Source organism: Cebidichthys violaceus, unplaced genomic scaffold (genome assembly GCF_023349555.1).
Source record: "Cebidichthys violaceus isolate CVI_PGR_0920_01 unplaced genomic scaffold, fCebVio1.0.p SCAF_23, whole genome shotgun sequence".
NCBI classification, from domain to species: domain Eukaryota; kingdom Metazoa; phylum Chordata; class Actinopteri; order Perciformes; family Stichaeidae; genus Cebidichthys; species Cebidichthys violaceus.
This window is the reverse complement of record NW_027176406.1, coordinates 5,416,397-5,437,195: the sequence shown is the minus strand read 5'-3', so window position 1 is coordinate 5,437,195 and position 20,799 is coordinate 5,416,397. Positions and strand designations below refer to the sequence as shown.

Sequence of the window (20,799 nt, the reverse complement as noted above, 5' to 3'; positions counted from 1 at the left end):
TCTTCTTCTTCCTCTCTCTGCAGTCCATCCCCTTTAAGATCACAGCCCGCCCCTTTAAAGCAACAACTTTGCGGCGTTGTCGCATCAGCAGCTGCTGCACAGATTTTGCTCGGTGATGACCACCGCGCGAAGTAAAGAGACAACTTTTCTATAGCAGCAGTGTCTCATCGCGAGGCCACCCAGCTAGCTTTGTTTCAGTTGTATTTTCTGAATTGATCGTCGCAATGCACGGGCTCGCCTGCCTCCCCGCCGCCCTGCTCGCCGTGCTGCTGACCGGCTGCTTTCCTGCTCGGGCATACTTTGCGGAGGAGCGCTGGAGCCCCGAGTCTCCGCTCCTCGCGCCCCGGGTCTTCCTCGCGCTCATCTGCAGGAACTCGGAGCACTCTTTGCCGTATTTCCTCGGTACCATCGAGCGCCTCAACTACCCCAAGGAGCGTATGGCTCTGTGGTAAGTTGATACAAGGACGTGTTTGTTTTTATTAAGCTAGTAAGCAGCTAATAGGAAAAGTTAACGTTTCTTCTTAAAAGTAAAACGGTGCATTCCTGAGTGTGTAGTTCTGAGTCAAAATGGGGTGGACCTGCAGGGTACTAATGGTAACAAGGTTGTGCTGCGGGTTAAAAGTGTCAAATCTACACGAGCAGGAAAAACAACGAGGAGCTGACGCCGACTTCAGAACAATGCACATTTAAAACGAGCTTTAGATTGGACAGATGTGAGCTCATCTGGTCACTCTGCTCATCAGAGGGTCCATGCATTGATCTGTATACGTGGAGGGGAGGGGACTGATCTTGGCCGCGAGGGGAGCTGTATGATTTCACACAAATCCTAACAAAGTGTACTTGTCTGTACTTTCCATTAACACACACCTTTAGGCTACCTCTAGTTCTCTGCGCCTCCAGCCCAGTTAGGCCTCTGTGTGATTTGCTCGTGGATTGATTGACTGCATGCTCATCATGTCAGTGAGCAGATGCATTTTCATAGCCCACAGATCTCCATCGTATTTGGCTTTAGCCCCTCCCAGCACTAACTGTAACAAAAAATGTAACTAATCACTAACTTAACTGCATTCTGTTTTAGCCCTCTGAAGGGCATTTTGTTTAATTCCTGTTCATCCTTTAATAAAGGAGTGTTGAGAAAAGCCTTTTAGCTTTGTGCAGGGCGGGACATGAATATTCACTCTAGTGAATTTAAGTGTTGATGAAGGAGACTAAACATAGTGTCATGCTCTGTTATGGCCCACTCTACGTGTTTCTGTGCAGGGCTAATGCAGTTGCAACCTATCTGACATTTGTTACAAACTTTACCTTCAAAGGTATTTTTCTTGCGGGTATTGCAAAAGGATTTTATAGACCATTAAACATCTGTCTACCATGCTCAGACAAAGTTGAGGGAAGTGAAAGGGAGGTGTTTCTCGCATAATAACAACATGCTCCAACAGCCCACCCGTGCTTATACCCTCAGAGCTCAGTTTGCATGACAGCCTGGAGGGCCCAGAGAGGTATGCTCTTCACTCACCACCCCCCACCCTCCTTTATTTCTGGGCTTTATACGAGTGGAACAGTTGGATTGCCTCCTTTTCATTGAACTCCAGTGTAAATATGGTTGAGGTGAGGACAGTTTTGGTTTGAAACGTTCTGTGTATATTAATTACATCTGTGAAATGCAAACAGCTGTGAGATGTCGTAAACACCGACACACTGTATGTTTTTTTTGCCGAAGCATTTTGCAGCTGCTTGTAAGTATGCCAAAGCCTTCAGGATCCGAATCGGCTAAAGTGTCATTTAAATCTTTTGGTGTCTTCAATTAGCCCTGCGTTTCTGCTCTAAAAAGAGCAACGACAGACTGGACGTTAGTGAAACACCACTTGTAGATGTACGTTAAGACCAACAAAAAGGTACACGCTTTTCACAAATATTTATTTTAGCTAAACATGAGGCGGAAGAGTCGGTGTGATTCAAAGTTTGAGAATTTGGACTGTCGGACGCCAGGAGTGAGGGATGAAATGGTTTAGCGAGGAGCTGCTGTGTTCTCACATATCCGTGTGAAATCTGTCGACAGAAGCGGGTTTGGCTGTCGTCCCTCAGAGCGTATCACAAACTCTCCTGCAAAAAGAAAACCTGCACTACAGCAAAGACTGTCGACCTAAAGAAAGAAAGGAAGGCAGTGGATGTTGTTTTCCAGCATTATTTCTCTCTCTCTTGATAAAGAGATACATGCATATGTAACGACTCTGAAGATTTACATGTGGCTTGATTTCATTCCTCTGCAGAATTAGATCCGACATGCAAGTTGTCTAACTTCTATACAGTTCTCTCGCACATGGCTTCAGCCAGTTTGAATTCCATTTCCTTCTGTTTTAAGCTGTTGCAGACAACAGTTTCACTTCTGCAATGCTGTTTATTTAGTATGGTATGGTTTCACTTATAATTCCTTAAAGTGTGGCATGCCCCCCTGATTGTGTAATCTAGATGTACAGTCTGTGTTTTTGTTTCGTGCTGCTGGTATCATTAACACTCGTGTCAGTTCCCACAGCTGCAGACAATGAGCTCACACAGAGTGAACACTGCGCTTTTGTTATTTGAGTCATGGTATTGTCTTTCAACTCAGTTTGGATCCAGTCTGGCACTCATGTTGATGATAATGTTCAAACCCCTCTGATGTGAAATCATTCTAATCATTAACACTTGTTGTTTATTGACAGGGTAGCGACTGATCATAACAAGGACAACACCACCACCGTCCTGCGCGACTGGCTTGTCAAGATGCAGAGCCTTTACCATTATGTGGAGTGGAGGCCAAAAGAGGAACCCGAGTTGGTTACTTACTAGAGTTTCTGGTGAAAATTTGTGTTGCTAAGAGGGCTCACAGAGCCCATTTTAAAATCTGTCTGATTAGTATCCAAATATCTCTTGTAGACGTTATCGGAACGAAGATGGTCCGAAGCAATGGACAGACCTCCGTTACGAGCACGTCATGAAGCTTCGCCAAGTAGCGCTGGAGTCAGCTCGCGAGATGTGGGCGGACCACTTTATGGTAAGTCAGCTAAACTGCTCTTTACTGGCACAAAATAAAGCACAATGACACTGAAGGACTTTCCATTTTAAACATGGAGCAAGGTAAGTACAGAGTCGAGTGAAAAGCAGCAGCACAGTGGTACTTAAGCACCGGGAAGGGTGTAGGAAATGTTATATTTTTCTGCCTCTTATGGTTAACGTGTATCTGGTCTTGTTCATTTGGATCCTTACACTGACACAAAGCTTGACTCGACACCAACCATATTTTAAAATCCAGCATTTATATTCCGCAGCCCACAAAGTCGAGCCTCAGTGGGGTATAATTTTGAAGCAAAGTGCATCCAGATTATCAATCAATCATTGTATGCTGTAAATTTTGGAAACTCTTTGCCTTCTCCCTTGAAAACAGAAATGAAATGAACAGTCTGCAGGGTTTGTTTACCGTCTCAGTTTTAGTGCTCCCTTTAACCCTCGTGACCTGCTCAGCATTTCTATTGAAGAGTCACTTTATGGCGCGCAGCACTTCTTTGACTATCCACAAACATAGTTTATCTTCTTCTCCTTGTAGTTGGCAGACTGTGACAACCTCCTCACCAACCCCAATGTGCTCTGGAAGCTCATGAAAGAGAACAAGACCATCATCGCACCAATGCTTGAATCCCGTGCAGCCTATTCGAACTTCTGGTGTGGCATGACCTCCCAGGTATTGTGTTGACGATTGGATATACATGCTGGCGTATGTCAAATGTTTTCAAAGTTAAATATTGAATGCTCTTAAATCCTCTCGGCTTCTTCAGGGTTACTATAAGCGCACTCCTGCCTACATACCCATAAGAAAGCAGTTGCGCAAGGGCTGTTTTGCAGTTCCCATGGTCCACTCCACTTTCCTGATCGACCTCAGGAAAGAGGCGTCCAGGCAGCTGGCCTTTCACCCGCCACACCCAGAATACAGCTGGGCTTTTGATGACATCATTGTGTTTGCATTCTCCGCTCGGATGGCAGGTCATTTTACAATTCAATGCTTAAATCTACACATTTCTCTTTAACATTTATGACCTAAACGTTGTGACTTCACAATGAGAAAACATTTGCATCCTCTGCTCTCTACAGATGTTCAAATGTTTGTATGTAATAAAGAGACCTACGGTTACTTCCCCGTGCCGCTGCGGTCCCATAATACTTTACAAGACGAAGTTGACAGCTTCTTGCACTCCATGCTGGAGGTTAATGGTGAGTAGCTTGCATTCAGACTGAGGGCTTTACTTCTGCATCTGACTCCTTTTTTTTCCATAAGCTTGAAGCCTGTATTCTACTTTCCTGCTTCTTCATCTAATGACTACTATCAGCATGGGTTTCTATATATATTATTTACACCATTTGTGCATCCATCTTCCCTCTCACTGTGTAGTTCGAAATCCCCCAGTGATGCCTTCCAAACACATACGTCTACCTAAAAAACAACCTGACAAACTGGGCTTTGATGAGGTAAGTATCGAGTGACGTGAAGATGGAGTCTGCAAAAAAAATGGCCCTCTATCTGCTTGTGTGCTGAAACCCTCCGCTGCTGTTAGAAATCTGTCATTGTGATTAAATTGACTGGCTCAACTGTTGCCCGTGTGCAGGTGTTCATGATAAACCTGCAGAGGCGGACCGACCGCAGAGAACGTATGATGAGGGCATTATACGAGCAGGGGATTACGTGTAAGGTCATTGCAGCTGTAGATGGAAAGTAAGTATTTATGTAGTACTTGGTCATCTGGCGTGTCTGCCCTTCTTTACCATTTCGTCACATTTGTTCTCGCTCTCCATTTCAGAGCAACGAATATCAGTGACATTAATGCTATGGGCATCCACATGCTCCCTGGATATAATGACCCTTATCATGGTCGCCCACTGACAAAGGGAGAGCTGGGATGCTTCCTCTCCCACTATAACATCTGGAAAGAGGTGAACCCCTGAAGCCAAGCCATTTTGAACATTTGTGAGCCACACAGATGCGCAAGTGTTTGATAAATCTGTGTCTGGCCTTTAGATTGTGGAGCGACGCCTGGACACCTCCCTCGTGATCGAAGACGACCTGCGCTTCGAGATCTTCTTCAAACGGCGCTTGATGAACTTGATGAGGGAGGTGGAGGAGGAAGGATTGGACTGGGATCTCATGTGAGTTGGTGCTTCCTGCACAAGTCTTTGATTTTAAAAAGTTTGCAATTGCGTCTCACTCCACCGTTCTATTTCCTTCTTCCAGTTATATTGGTCGGAAGAGAATGCAAGTGGATCACCCAGAGAAAGCTGTGCCTAATATACACAACTTAGTGGAAGCAGACTATTCATATTGGACCCTAGGCTATATGATGTCCTTACAAGGTGCAGAGAAGCTTTTGAAAGCAGAACCACTGAAGAGGGTTTTGCCAGTGGACGAGTTTCTTCCGATCATGTTCAATAAACACCCTGTGTAAGTGTACCCTGCCCAGTGCAAGTACACACTCACACCATGAGTTTCTGCTCAGGAGTTTTGCCTTCTCTGTTTTTCTTGACGTTACGCTCTCATCCACAGGTCTGATTATATGGAACAGTTTGAAACCAGGGACCTGAAGGCGTTTTCAGCCGAGCCTCTTCTTGTGTATCCAACTCACTACACGGGCGACCATGGCTACATCAGCGACACTGAGACCTCCACAGTGTGGGACAACGACAAGGTCCGCACAGACTGGGACAGAGGACGCTCAGGAAAAACTGGGGAGCAGGCCGAGATCAGCACCGAGGCCCAGAACTCAGATGTGCTCCAGTCGCCTTTGGACAGTACAGCACGGGACGAGCTATGAGAGGAACTCAACGAGAGCCTCTTGATATTTTACAATTTTTTTACATGTTTCATCTTCGATACTTTTGATTTTGCATCACAGCAGGGATGTGACATCAGAGTTCGTAGAAGGATTTAATTGATCCAGATGTGAGAAGTTAAAAAGGGGACGTGTGTCTTGAGTTTTCTGTCATGTTATCTGTTTGTAGTTTTTACTTTATAAAGGCACTAGACTTGCCATTTGGAGTGGCATTTGCAGTACCCACCTTCTGTCTGTCATACAGAAATTAACCTATTAGCAAATAATGCAATTGGACTGTAACATTTCAGTCATTGAGCAGTTAACTTTGTCCTAATTTGAGTTTATACTGTGAAATGCTTTTTTTTTCTAAAGATCTTAAGATGACAAATGCAAATTCAAGACTTTCGCAGACATTCATGTCTTGAATCAAATCTTAATCATTGTAAATTTGTTGGTCCAAAAGGAGAAACATCTGCATTTCTTTTGCTTTGATCTTTAGTATTTTGTCCTTTACACTTCATATTGCTTTGTTTTGAATAATATTAGCCAACACTTAAAATGCTTGCAGTAGAGCTTTACCAAAGCAACAAAACACAAGAAACTGTTGCAGTCGACTCAGAATCCCAGATGTACAGACTGCTGTAGAGTATACACCAATGCTGTTCATTATTACTGTGTCCCTTGTTTCCAGACTAATGCCGCCAACCCGCTGTTGACATGGTTATAGACGGGACAAACCACGGTACACGCCTCAAACTTGGTGGCTTGGGAGTAACATGGTTAGAAATGCCCTTTAAGTTCCCTCAAAAAGAACCCACCCAACCACACCCAAACACACATTAGTCTCCACCTCTTCATCATTTTCAGTTAAATCTGAATCTGAGCTAATTGGGTGAGTAAGACCTGATAAAATGCTCCTGCAAAAGAGCATCTAAAGAACATAAAGTCTGTATAAATTTTACAGATAACGTATTTATTCTGTTATGGTTTTGCCTCACATGGCTTAACACTTAATCTCCCGGGAAGTTGATTTTTGTAGTATTAATGGGAGCCGTTCACCCATGGATCTTGCACGAAAATGGTAGTGGTGCATTGTGCCAACAAAAAATAAAATGTTTTATTTTGAAAAAAAAGGTTGAATTTGTGATTACTGTGATATTGCATATCACCATGCTGGTGTAACCAAATGTTCTCTGTTCATGTTCATACAACTTTAACTTGACCGTTGTCTTCTGTATCCAGTTACAAAATAGTGTGAACAGAGAAGACGGGAGGGCCCACTTCACTTATTACTTTGTTTTTCAGAATAAATTAGCATTTTGTCACAGATACTGTTGATGTATTATTGTGACAGAGGTTTAATATTTTGAATAAGATGCTTCTGTTACAGTAACTGTCTATTGAGACCTCTTTTACACCTCGTCTGCACTCTGAACTGCATGTGGATCTCTCAAAACGGTGGTGAGCCGTATTGTATTTATAACTAATTAATTTGTGTACTTTGCTCATAGCAGTTTGCCCTCACTTGTTTTAGCTTCGTTAACCCTCTGGGTGTCATCGTTTTACTGACACTCTGCTTCAACTGGGAAGCTGTGAGGCAACAACAAACAACCCAATACAGAACAATTCAACTGTAGAGTAATAGCTCCTCTTCTTAAGTGAAGAAAACTTGATTTTTATTATGTATTCTGATGTAGTACAGATTAAGTATCAGCTGTTTTGTTTCACCAATACCTGCCAATATCACGGTGAAATGAATGTCACATATCTGTAATCTGTCAATACATACATGATATCCAACCTGTTTGCACTTCAAACACTGAGGCCATATCCGTTTTTTTCCTAAAACGACACAATCTAGCAACACAGTGGCACCTTCTCACTTTGTGTAGTGTGATAGCGTAGGTGGGGCTTACAGTGACGGCAAGATACACTTCCTCTTCCCATGGTGGTGAAAAGATTGGCCAACCTCCACTCTGCCAGAAGAAGATCATTTCGTGAGCACAAACAGCAGCAAGCTCAGAGCTGCATGCCAATAATTTGTGTGTCAGTGTGTGTAGACATTGCAGTGCAGATTTCCGCCCCCTCCTCAACCGAACTGTTCTTTGTTCTTTGACCTTAAGGGCGGATGATGTGTGAGTGGTGTTGGTAGGGTCCAGCTCCTGTGGTGATAGTGTAGAAATGGAAGAAGATCAAGTGCCAAACAAGGATTTCTCTCAAGTCACAGGTGAGTACAAAGAATGTGATTTTTTTTTTTTTTTTGAGGAAGTGTCGCCTTTCACTTCATACATAGGATACGTTACTCATCATGCTATATGTACTTTAAAACTTTTTGTAGTTTCTTCACTTGTTAGAATTGTTTTTTTAATGGATGAATATTCTCTTGCTGTGCGCTTGAAATTTGCTGACATTGCTGTATTGCCATTACAACATGTTTGTATCACAATGTTCCTGGATATGCCTTTTGTTAATGCTGTGTAGCATCCTCCTAGTCAAAGGAGTATTGGTGAACTTCCTGAACTCTCCCTGTTTTGACACATTTCTTGTTCTGTCTTTTTTGTGTGACTTCTGTTTTTGTATTTAACAAGATACGGCTGTCTTTAATCTTTGCAAAAAGCCCAAATAGAATATTAACTTAAGATCATCAGTGAGACTGATTCACGGTTGGTGAAACTTCACATCTAAGTAGAAAGTTTTGCATTATGCTCTTAAGTTCTTAGAAATATTAGGGAACTTTTCACAATACAACTTAAGTTCATGAATGTAAAGAATATATTGCAGCAAACCAAAACATTCAAGAGTTTGTCTCTGATTATGAGAGATAATGTTCTGGTTTTACTTAAAACTTGCCGCTAAATTGTCACTCTAATACTGAAACATTGCTGGTGTGAAAAACAAGGCCTCTATGTTCATTATGGGACATGACACAAATTGCAAGCAGGATGTGGTTACCAAAATGGAGACGTGTCTGAGACAGACTGCTTTTTCTCATTTGTTTCATTTGAAACGTCAGTTACATAGAGGGAGTCCAAAATGTTGAGGCTTCATTATCAAAACGCACCATGTTGTTCCGCATTATATTTTAGTTCACATTCAGTCCATGAACTGTTTTTCTCAGAAATGTAAAGGAAATGCTGTTAGATATAACTTCAGGAGAGGAACTAAATCTGATTTCCTTACTTATTAATTTTTTTTACACAATCTTAATGCATGTTTTCTCATGTATTTCTCTCAAAGTATATTGATATGTTGTACATTAGACGTTTAGCTGATGTTTAGCCTTATGTTGAGCAGCTCTGAAGTAGTGCAGAAGTAAAGTAATGTATACCTCAATAACCACAGAAAGGAGGTCAGAGCTACGTGGCTTATTCATCATTCCAACCTACGTATATCTGTTTGTTTTGTGGCATTGTAAAAGAAAGAAAACATAATTTTTGGATCTGCTGTCTGTTCGCATATGCAGAACTTTTTTTTTCTTCTTTTCTTTAGACAAGCTTTTAAAGGCTCTTGTTCGGCTTTGAAATTAGCACACTTCTGTTTATTGATAATAATTGCGTTGTGTTAGAGATAGTGTCAGCATGTGTAGCCTGTGTTTGATGGTGAGGATCACATTTCAGGATCTCAAATCCACAAAGGTGAAATGACATAAACCATGTTATTACTTCATGTATCTAAGCTTTTCCAATTTCTCATTTCAGATGTGAAGAAGGTGCATCATAAATCTGAAACCAAGCGATACAGTGAGATCTTCAGAGACTTTGATAATCTTGATTTATCTTTAATTTCTTCGTAAGTATTATACATTTACAAATGAAACGGAGCTACCAAGTGTTTGTCTTGTCTTGCTGCAGCTTGTTCAGTTTGATCCTAACACTGTGACGGAAAGAAACACAGCGGTTAGAGGCATCATTCAGCCATACAGGATGGAACTGTTCAGTTACATTTGTCAATTCAAAGCCACAATTATTATTTCATGCGCTGGCAACAAATTCTTTATCATGTCATGTTTATCTTAATCCAGTTTGGTGACAACCACTGAAACCACTGGAAACACCTTCTTTTGAAGCACATCCGCCCAAACCTCCTCACCATTGCTGTGAAGTGGCATTGACTACTAAAGTTGAAGTGCAGTATAGTAAATTGGCAAACTTGTATTAATAAATGTACCTTAAAATGTACATAAGGCAATTGTATTTCTCCTAAATCTGTCTGTTTGCATGCAGGATGTTCCTCAAGAAACCCTGAGCCTTTTTAGGTTTTGCTATTTATGTATGTTTCTGTCCCAATACATTATTTTTATATTCAGTTCAGCGGAGGATCTGCTGGCAGACATTGACTCACAGTCCATCACAGAGTCCATCTTTACAGGAAGTGAAGATCTCTCAGAGCAACAGGAAGTGTCTGTAAGGAATCAATACTCAAAATGAATACAAGAAATACTTATGTCTGTTACTTGTGTTGTTGAAATGACTGATCTCACTGATCTCAGAAACAGTCTTTGTGAAAATACTTTTTTGCCAACAGATTTGTCCTGAGGCCAATGACGTGGATGGAAACCAACCAGGTATGATTTGTGTGACAGGGAGAGAGAAGTGTTGATACAAACGGTAAAGCTCTGTTCACTTGGAATCACTATCTACACAGAAAGTTACCACCAGTCTGTGAATTAGAGAGTTATTGTTGTGGTTAAGGTCACTGGTTTGATTACCATCTTAGCATCAGATCATGAGCGATGATGTCGGTTGTGACATTTAATAGAATATTTTCATCAATCTTTAGTTGTTTTCCTAAAATTAGCTGTGAGTTGTAATTGCCCTGCTGTAACAAGATTAGGATAAAGAGACGGGATTAAAGCAGGAGACAGCTGCTCTCAGTTTTGACCTCAGACACAAGCAGAATACAGAGGGGTCTACCTAAAGAAGGAGGCCACAGCACAAAATAAGATATTAGGAATTACAGAGATGGTGTTTAAAGCACAGTGGACATAAAACGTAGAAATGTTTTCCCATAAATCTCTCTTTAAGATCTTGTTTTGGCTTCAAGTCCAAACCTGGCTGACCCTGTTGAACGCTGTCACTAATGCTGTATTCCACTAAATGTAATTCTTGCTATCAATCTGCAAAAATACCAGGTAATTTGTGTATGGGTACAATAATCATTTCTCACTAAGCACATTATTGGAACATGCTCTTTTGGTCTCATGTGTTTCCATTGGTTGGGATTGGACCCCCCCCCGCTCAGTCACACACCAGGAGGTAAACGTCACTCGATGCTCCTCTAAACCCTGTCACTCTGAAATCTGGACCTGACGGGGATAATCCCCAATCCAAATGCAGGAGGCCATAGCCATGGAGCAGCACAGAATCTTCTCGGAGGCCGATTTCTCAAAGTCCTCAGAGCTCTTCCAGAAACAAAACACAGAGAGGAAAGGCTAAGAGAGGTCAACCTTGACACACAATCTGCCTGCAAATCCATCATTCTTCTGGAATTGCCTGTTCTTTCTTGTAGATTTTGCTAGAAGATAGGGAAGAAAAGATCACCCTGCTTGGATTTTTATTCCGCTCTAACTGGATTTGGCATTCGTGCAAAAGAGCTAACCAGAATAACATCTGCATGTCAGAGTGAGGAACTTGAGAGAGAAGTTGTTGCATTCTTTCTGGCGATGCGTGCTTGCTCAGTTAAAAACATAGCTGAATATTTGGAACTGCAATGTGACAAAACAAAGACAAAATCAACATTTATTTAGAAATGTTGTGACATGGAACACAGAGAGAAAGAGGAAAAGAGAAAGTTGTGTGGGGCGAGAGACCATGTGATTGTCACGCATACATCGTCTGCCCTGTGTTGGTGTGCGTCAGGGAGGAAGAACCACAGTGGTTGTCATATCAACGCCCTGCCTGCCTGACCACAGAAGAGCTTTGACATGACAGTGTCTGATACCGCTGACAGGCACTGAGGGGTGTTGGTGACTCTGCTCTCACCGCTCGGCTTGTCTCTGTGTAGCTGAAAGAAGTGAACAGGTGTGAGAGGGAGGGACCAGGCAGAGAGAGGAAGAGGGGAGATGAGGGAAGTTATTTAGCTAAAGCTGTTTGTCTTGGGTTCATAGAAACCTTCCACTCTCAGGTCACATCCCATGTGTGTCTGCTGTAAGCTTTTGCCAACAAGCACCAGTATGTAGTTATCCATGGTGCTTTCATGCAAGAGATACACTTAATGTGGAAACCTAAACCACAGGACCTATATTCTGAGGATGCAGCTATGACCTGCCATATGTAGTCATTGTTTCCTGTTTTGGGATTGTGTCTACTTTTTTTAAGTGACATTCTTTTAATTGTCTGAGAAAGTCTAGGAGCCTGGGGGGCTTCCACTCTAGAGTAGACAGGTGTTTCTTTGAGACCTGAGGCTGTTTGAGTCCTCCAGGAGTGACAAGCTTGTGGTGTGTAAGCCGATGGACACTGTGTGATTCCTGGGACCAACTCCAAGTGTGCGGAGCCTGAAGTGACGCTGATGTACTCCCTCTCAGCCCAGGAAGCGGACCTGGCCCTTTGTCGGTGTGATGATGGAGTGGAGACGGCGCTGCAGTACACCAAGATGTGGTGCCGCTACGCCAAAGACCTCCTGGCCTGGATGGAGAAGAGAATCAGCTTGGGTAAGTGCAAATGCTGCTGAAAAAACTAAACAGTAGCATGACATGCAAATTATTGTCGTAACATATCTGTGGCGTCTCGATCAAGGCATCTGTGCATCATGTGAATACATTTGAATATAAACTGCACACAAAAACAAATTTGATGCAGTGCTAATAAAATGCAAATATACTGCCTGTACAACAGAGAATCCAGTGCATGAAAATCCTCTTATCCACTATGCTGTCACTTGTTTAAGAAAAGTATCACCATTTATTTAAGTGTGGGCTTTTTATCATTTTGTATAAGTACCTGCGACTTTTTTCAAAGGATTTTTTATAGAGTAAGAGTTGTTGTGTACTGATTCAACTTGGAACCATAATTAGCACCAGCAACATGGCCTCAAGACACGCACTTATTCCTAGAAAAGTCAGATATATATAGACATTAAGAGAGTAGTCAGCATGCCTCAGGAAAGCAGAGCCTTGCTTTATATTGTACATCAATGAGGAACCAATACTTTATGCTTGTGAGCGGGTTGATTTGTGTGGTAAAACACCATGTTGTAACACGCAATAACATGGTCTGTCTGTATTATTTCACTCTGTGAGGGCATCTACGGTTGGTGCAGTAACCTCAGTGAACTACACACTGTACACAGAGAGAGAAAGGATTAGAGGGCAGATTAGCAGGTCAGAGCAGGGCAATAAAGGAGACGGGGTGCATTGGGAGTCCATAGACACTGATTATCAGCCTGCGCAGGTGCCCAGTGTCCACACTGAGATGCTTAGCATAAAAGTCTATTGGCATCAAACAAAACAGGAGAGTCCTGCTCAGCTGTGTGAGCACCTTGTTTGGCAATAGCAACAGATGAGTAATCCTGGGTGGAGCTCAGCCCAAACTACTGTGGATTACACATATTAGAGCAACACTGTGACATCCCTAACAGCAACAGTATGGTGTCCATTTTAGGAAAAGAGCAATCAGATCAAGAACCGTCATCAGAGATTTGCTAGAATCAGGTTATGTCCCGGAAGGTTTCACAGCACTCTGGTTATCTACAGACCATTTCACAGATCCAAAATGTAAACATTGAAAACAAATGGGTATGTGTACATTTCCTGTTGTAGTTCTTGCTTGTATCAAAAGAGACCAAAGCTGTTATTAAGCAAATCAGTTCCACTGATGAGGTCAAAATGGACGACCAGCTCAGGAGGTTTGATGAGCTGTTCAGTAAATGTCACTGCTATCTGAAGGGACACAGAGGCTCGGTTAATCACTGAGCTGGTCCAAAATGGAGCTTCAAGCATCATATCGAGGCTACACGCTAATAGTAGTAATCAATCATCCTTTTCAGTCCGCTGTCCAATTCTACTTGTCTTGTCTTGATGTACTGTATCTTGTGAGTAATGTAAGCTGATAAGAAACTTATTTTTTGTTGACAGAACAAGAATTTGCAAAAAATGTAATCAAGACAGCTGAAGGAGCAAAAGCCAATGTGGGGCAGCAGGTACAGCTGTGTTTATTGAATGTGTGCCAAAGAAAATGCTTTGGTGATGATCACAATGTGTTATAGAGTTGTGTTTGTAACATTTGACCTCTCTTCGCTATATTTACTTTCGGAAAGCTGTCTAAAGTTGTCTTTGCATTTGTAGGAAATGATGCCCCTGCAGTACATCTACACAATGGCGCTAGAGCAAGACATCAAGAACAGTGTGTCCTCTAGAAAGACGTCAGAACTGCTACAAAACCGCTGTCACCAAGTATGCAAGTCCACACACACACATACAAAAAGTTTGAGTTTTAGTGAATTCTCTCTGTCTTTTAGAGGCGGGTATGTAGCCATGACTTTGTGTTTAATTCAGTATCTCTGTCCCAAAGGCCCTGGCTGCCAAGAAGAATGAGATCGACAAGTGGCGCAGAGAGTTTAAGGAGCAGTGGGCAAGAGAACAAAGGAGGATGGTAAGTGAATTAGGAATCTTGTTTGTGTCTGAAGTTGTGCTCGGTTTATTACACTGTCAAAACTAATTTACTCAAATTTAAGACACTCCAACAGCCTGGATGCCTGAACAGGCATCTAAAGCAAACATATTTCCCTCTGTGAGAAACGTATCAGTCTATTATGACCTTGTTGATTTCTGCTTAAAAGATATTAGACTGCACATGGCTCACTCAATAAGAACAAATTCATCTGAGTTTTTTTCCCCTCTGTGTGTGTCCCCCCTCGCGTGTTTTCAGAATGAAGCAGTGACGGCTTTTAAAAAGGCTCGTCAGCAGTACTTCCAGCGCTGTGATGAGCTAGAAAAGGCTAAAGCTGTCTCTGCTAAAGCTTTAGACGACACAGCCGGAATCAAAACACTGGATAAGAGGCGAAAGTCCAAGGATGACGCCAAGACTAAGGTGAATGTCTCCTTTATGCACTGCATTAAAATAATGTGTAGTTTGAGTACATTTTACCACAGAAATAATACTGGATATTGTAATTTCCAGTATCCTCATAGTGTGTTTTTGATGTTTAGCAATACAACTGAAGAAATATGATGTAGATTTGTGGTATTTAGCAAATCTCAGGTCTTCTCTCTGTCTCCTCCAGATGTTGGAGGCAGAGTTTCTGTACAGACAGTGTGTGACTGATGCCAAGATCCACCAGGATGAGTTAGTAAAGGTCAAAGAGAGAATTATTTCCCACATTCGCAAGCTCATCTGTCAGGGAGACACTGTGCTCAAGGAGGTTGGTATGAAATCGAGGAAACTAAGCATCTGTCTTCCTGTCAGCATGTTTCTAGAATGGATATTCACTGCAGCAGTTTCAAAGTATAAATGGTTAAACGCGGCTATGGTACAAACATAGAACATGTAGTAGTAATGTCATGCATTTATTTTAGTCAAAAAGTAAAAACAGCCTTTTTTCTTTTGTGTTGAGGTTAACACTTCTAGCAATGATGAAGATTTGAAAGGAGATCGATACACAAAGCAGTACTCTGACATTATTTATTACACTTGTGCAACTATTTGTTGATAAATGAGCTTTTCTCCTCTCCGCATCAGGCCACAGTCAACATGTTTTACTACCAGCGGCAGCAGACCGAGCCCGTCCCCCTCGGCTATCACAACCTGGAGTTGACATGCAGGTCCCTGGAGCCTGGCGAGCCCTACCTGCTCTACGTCCTCAGCAAGCGTCGGCCCGAACAACCTCCCCAAGTCTTCACCTTCCAGGAGTATGTTCCTCCGTCCAAAGGGTAACCAAACTAACCTATGACTGTCCCTGCTGTTGCTTTGGCTGTATGTATCATTTTAATAAAAGCATAAGGTATGTGTTTAAGGCCTGAAATTCAACTTAATATCAAGTCAAAACAAGAAGGTAATTATTTATGAAAATGTTTTAGAAAGAAAAACTCTGAACACTGTCGATGTCTCTGTGTGCTCAACTCTTAATTAAATAGAAAATCAATTTCAAGTGGGATAAAAGCAGAAAAAATAGCTTTATATCCACTGGGTGTACAATTTGTATGCACTTCTACTTACACTTTATTCATTAAAATGATTGTCACAATCCGTTTTATTTGTAAGGAACAAGCGAAAAACCAGCTACCCTCTCAGCTCTCTGCAGGACTCTTCACCTATGACAGATGACAGCCCTTTCAGACGCTACAGCGATGGCAGTAAGGACTCCCCATGATTAAACCATGATTAAACAAACTACGCGCATTAATTACATTTTTGTTTTCTTATGTGTTTTGGTGCACTTAAGGAAAAATAGGGTACAGTGACAGTGAGAGTTTTGGAGGCAGTTTGGAATCTCTCTCCAGCCCTGGTAAGCACAACCCTGCATGTGTTTCTTTACTTTCACATGCATATGAAAACATTTCAATGATAAACATGTTTGCTTTCCCCTCTACTGTGTCTCTGCTCTACGGGAATGCATACTTGAAGCTCACACTAATAGGAGGCTGCCTAAAACCGCATCCACTTTGACAGTGTCATCGGACGACATGGACGAACGGGATGTGGCGTCAGAATCAGGTTTGTTATTTCCTTTTTATACCTCTATAACCCCAAATCCATGCCACGGGAATTAATCTACATCCGTCCGTCCTCGCCCTCTACCTACAGAATACATTGATGGTCAGCCGGTCAAAGTGCGCACGCTTTCACGAGCTGCGCTGACGCACCGACTCAGGAAGATGAAGAGCAAGATGGTCAAATGCAAGCAGTGTGAAAACTACATTGTTGTCAACGGGGTCGAATGTGAGGAGGTATGAAATAGGAGATATTTACAGGAACAGCATTTTTAGAAGAACCGCAGAACGTGAATGGAGCAAGATTGTTGATGTCCTCTGTTGTGTTCCTGTCCCACCTTCAGTGCGGGCTGGCTTTGCACAGGAAGTGCATGGAGGTGTGTCAGCTAGAGTGCGAGCACAGGAAGGGGACTGTGTTCGGAGTGGACCTGTCTCTGTTGACTGGTGACAAGCCAGACGATGTGCCCTTTGTGGTGCTGCTCTGCACGTCTGAGATTGAGAGCCGAGCTCTCTCGATCCAGGTATTATTTACTATCACAATGCCACCAATGTAGAAAAAAAGACAAGTGTTGGTTGCAGTTTGATAACAGTTTTCTGCTTTTGTTTTTCTCTGAGGGGGTGTATCGTGTGAGTGGGTCCAAGCCCCGCATCCAGAAGCTCTGTCAGGCCTTTGAGATGCAAAAGGAGCAGGTGGACCTCTCTGACCATTCCCCGCATGACATCACCTCGATCCTCAAGCACTTCTTCAAGGAGGTACAGGAGTCATTGCCAACTGAATGAATGAGGCTGATTATAAGAGATGTTAGTGTCATAGCTTTCCTCTGATCTCAGTGAGTAACCTTTCTATTCCTCACTCCCTTCCAGCTCCCAGAGCCATTACTAACCTTTGACCTGTACAATCATTTCATCACTGTGGGAAAGACCATTCAGCACCTGAATGAAAGGGAGCCGACACCAGACACTAACGAGACGATGGACATCATTCTCAGCCTGCAAAAGCTACTACACAAACTCCCTCCATATTGCTTCAGCACCCTGCGGCACATGATGTCTCACCTGCAAAAGTGAGCATGCAGCAGGGTTACAGACCCTCCCTGTAGATTAATAATGTACATGATTCTTGAATGCGTCTGTTGTCTGTCTTCACAGAGTTTCAGAGAACGACAACAAGATGTCCCCGAGCAATTTGGGTATTGTGTTTGGGCCAACACTATTGCGCCCTCTTGTGTCCACGGACATGTCAATGATTGCCCTGCTGGAAACCAGTTACCAGGCTGTACTTGTTGAGTTCCTCATCACACACCATGACAAGATTTTTGGCCTTCATCGGAGACCCAGTACGCCTCCTCCCCCCGCCCCTACTGCACCTCTCCCAGACACCCCTCCCAGAGCTTCCTGTGCCCTTGATGGGGAAGTTTACACCAGCTCAGAACATGAAACCTCCAGAGAGCGGCCACACTCACTAGAAGTAAGTACTGCAGTGACAAAGCACTCTGCTCAGACACAGACTTAGTGTTTGCTGCTGTGTTCAAGTGTGCAAGATTTTTACTGGTCTCATAAATGCAAAATTTTTCAATAGTAGCATTTGACTGCTACTACAGTTTATAAAGGATCAGACGCAGTTGCTTGGCAAACACATAGGTTAGAGTGAGTTTGTGCCTGAGCTTCTTTTCATGATTAATTTACTTGTTGTTTTAAGAGCCTTAGCACCTGGCACCTTAACCTGTTCATTCTGTCAGGATTAACACACTGCTGCTGCTGCTGCTGCTGCTGGTGGTACTGCTGGTACTGCATTCCTCCTGCTCTCTGGTCTCCTGCATCAAGCTATACTATGTGGACATTTCACTGCTATTGCTTATAAACAGGAAATAGTTTACCCCACTGTGGACATTTACTGTGACTGTACCAGATGGATTAGAGACACAGACATAAAATGATCCTACAGGTGGGTTAAAAAGATGGAAAATACTGGGGGCTACTTAATCTCAAATGTCCTGGACCATGCTTAAAATGATTCCTAATATCAAAGCCGCTGAATGATCCAGTAATAATGAATGGCCTTTCCCAGTAAGAGTGGTCTGTAAACACTTGCAGAAATCCACAACTCAACTTGTGTCATTCCAACAGAGTCGAACAATCAAGAGAGAGTCAAGCGAGGGTTATATATCTGACAAGTCTTCATCCAATGAGGCGGTGGACCAGCTCAGCCCTGAAGCCAATGAGAGAGCAGGTAGGCGGGACGTAGAAATAGAGCAGCTATGCCAGATAAGAACAGGTGAACAAGATAATGATATAATTTGAATTCATAGTGTTGATGTCTTATGTAGTTTGTAGAGGTTGGGCTTTTTAGTTGTTGGTATAATGAGTTATAGATCATCATGTCATCTTGTATGTTTGCTGCTTGAGGACATGTTTTAATTAATCCTTCTGGAGATCTTGTTGTTCACTTTATTTCTCACAGACAGGTGGTTTGTTCTAGCTTACCAGATAAAGTGGGTGCAGAGTGCCTCAAGAGTGTTGTTCCATATTTGTTCTCATTTTTTGTTTCCTCAAGTTATTTATAGAAGTAAGACTTCCTTCTCTTTTTTTTCACTGACGTAGTGATCTGTAAAACTGGGGGAGTCGGATTGCCTCGCTGAGTCTGAGGTTTTATCACTTCTTCGCTTGCTTTGCTCTTACTGTAGCTCTTAGCTGCTTTCTTCTCTGTGGCTACAAAATCAAGCAGCTTCAAAGCTTCTATTCACAACCGAGCACTTGAATATATCAACCTGAAATGCAGAATAGTAGAATTAGTTTTAAACTTAGAAATCATGACTATTTTCTTTCAACCATAGTTCCTAGATGAAACTGCTCAAGGTCTTAGGAGTCTGTGGATTATCTTGAGTAACCGGGTCATGATTTTTGGAAAGAGACATTGCGGTTGAGTTTTTTAAACTTATTCTTTTGCAGCTTTGAGATCCATGAGTCATATAGTACCATTATATTCAAGAGAAGGCAGATCTCTCCAAAACCAGGCAACTCATTAAAAAAATCTAGATTGATACACTACAGGTAAGCGAGGAAAGAATTTAGGGTGAACTTTCCACTGAAGTTTTCATTTAAGGTATTGCTAGATATCACCAAGTTAAGGTTTTGTGTTTGAACCGCCTGAAAACAATATGCTGGGAAAGCCAAGTTTCTCTTAATCAATAAGCTGTGTTTGTATAAATTTTGCTCTCCCTTTTCTGCCTCAGTCCTGGCTATGAGAGGGGCATCGAGCGATCCTCAGGGTGAGCCGACGGGGGAACCAGACACCGATTTGGGGACCCAGCCACACTATCGCTTCACCAGACAGCCTGTGAAGTACTACCGGCATCATAACCCAGGAATCAGACTCCCCAATCCAGGTTGTGCAGCCAGACAGCCTGCAGCCCCAGCAAGAGGATGTACAGGGAGTGCAGACAGCAGCCGCAGCTCTTCTCCAGAGCCAGGGACACAGAGACTTTCCCAAAACTTGGGCGTCCACTTTGAGAACACCGTTACCACAGAGAATACAGTGGACGTCCCACTGAGTCCTCGTGAGGTTGTCCAGTACATGCTGGGACTGGACTCAGTATTTACATCAGCTGTAACTACGACATCATCCAGTACAACACAGGGGTCTTCTCAGGAGGTGGCATCTGGGAGTCAAGCTGCTCAGAACATAAATATGTCCAACAACAGACAGAGTGCTGGACAGAGACAGGCTCTGTGTCAGTCACCAAAGACACTTCCTGTTGGACGCAACCTCACCTCTCCAGCACAGAAGATCCTGTCTGGCCTGAAGCTGAGACGCAGCCACTCAGGGAAAGACGAGCAGCTGTTTGTCTGAGGAAAGAGAGAAAGCTCCAGACAGTTCAGTGAAATACATTCACACACAATGGAAGATGTACAATAACTTATATCTCCTCTATTGTGTGTAACGACTATCAAGATTAATGCTGTTTTTTATTATTCAAATGCTCTCATATTTTACACACAAGTATCTATACACAAAAATGTAACTGTCTTCAAAAAATGACCGATGAAAGTTCAGTTATGTTAAAATTAAATGCTTCAAACTCTCATTGGAGTCACTCTTTAAGGAAACACAGTTGAAAAGTTCAGACTTGATGCTTACTTGGATGCCACAGCCTTATTAATCCTCTTTATGATTTTGATCTGTTGACCATCCAGCTGTCTAATATCCAAACCAGACGAGAGAGGATCACGTAGTTATCAGGTTTTCTATATTTCTACTGCATTTTAATGTAACAACCAGGTGGTTTGAGGTGGCAGGTTACGCGATGCAAACTAGCA

The 20,799-nt window shown here is 42.6% G+C and overlaps 2 protein-coding genes across 3 annotated transcripts; both read left to right on the top strand.

The window, feature by feature from the left end:
• The first annotated feature begins 54 nt into the window (after positions 1 to 54).
• On the top strand, positions 55 to 7,130 carry colgalt1a (collagen beta(1-O)galactosyltransferase 1a). 2 transcript variants are annotated; one of them, XM_068718892.1, is made up of 12 exons: positions 55 to 448; positions 2,703 to 2,813; positions 2,917 to 3,034; positions 3,584 to 3,718; positions 3,813 to 4,017; positions 4,126 to 4,245; positions 4,424 to 4,500; positions 4,638 to 4,744; positions 4,830 to 4,962; positions 5,048 to 5,175; positions 5,261 to 5,467; positions 5,570 to 7,130. In XM_068718892.1, the coding sequence occupies exons 1-12, from the start codon at positions 225 to 227 to the stop codon at positions 5,835 to 5,837; spliced, it is 1,833 nt and encodes a 610-aa protein (XP_068574993.1). In that variant the 5' UTR covers positions 55 to 224; the 3' UTR covers positions 5,838 to 7,130. The 2 variants fall into 2 exon arrangements, with proteins under 2 accessions (XP_068574993.1, XP_068574994.1); XM_068718893.1 differs by lacking the exon at positions 55 to 448 and adding an exon at positions 1,469 to 1,608 and having other exon boundaries at positions 5,570 to 7,129.
• Positions 7,131 to 7,839: 709 nt separating this feature from the next.
• On the top strand, positions 7,840 to 20,567 carry gmip (GEM interacting protein). The gene is made up of 21 exons (XM_068718796.1): positions 7,840 to 8,064; positions 9,536 to 9,626; positions 10,144 to 10,240; positions 10,362 to 10,401; positions 12,361 to 12,486; positions 13,909 to 13,973; positions 14,119 to 14,226; positions 14,345 to 14,425; positions 14,702 to 14,863; positions 15,057 to 15,194; positions 15,512 to 15,702; positions 16,034 to 16,125; positions 16,215 to 16,277; positions 16,397 to 16,486; positions 16,577 to 16,719; positions 16,827 to 17,003; positions 17,098 to 17,235; positions 17,347 to 17,546; positions 17,632 to 17,950; positions 18,610 to 18,712; positions 19,716 to 20,567. The coding sequence occupies exons 1-21, from the start codon at positions 8,019 to 8,021 to the stop codon at positions 20,330 to 20,332; spliced, it is 3,087 nt and encodes a 1,028-aa protein (XP_068574897.1). The 5' UTR covers positions 7,840 to 8,018; the 3' UTR covers positions 20,333 to 20,567.
• The last annotated feature ends 232 nt before the right edge of the window (positions 20,568 to 20,799 follow it).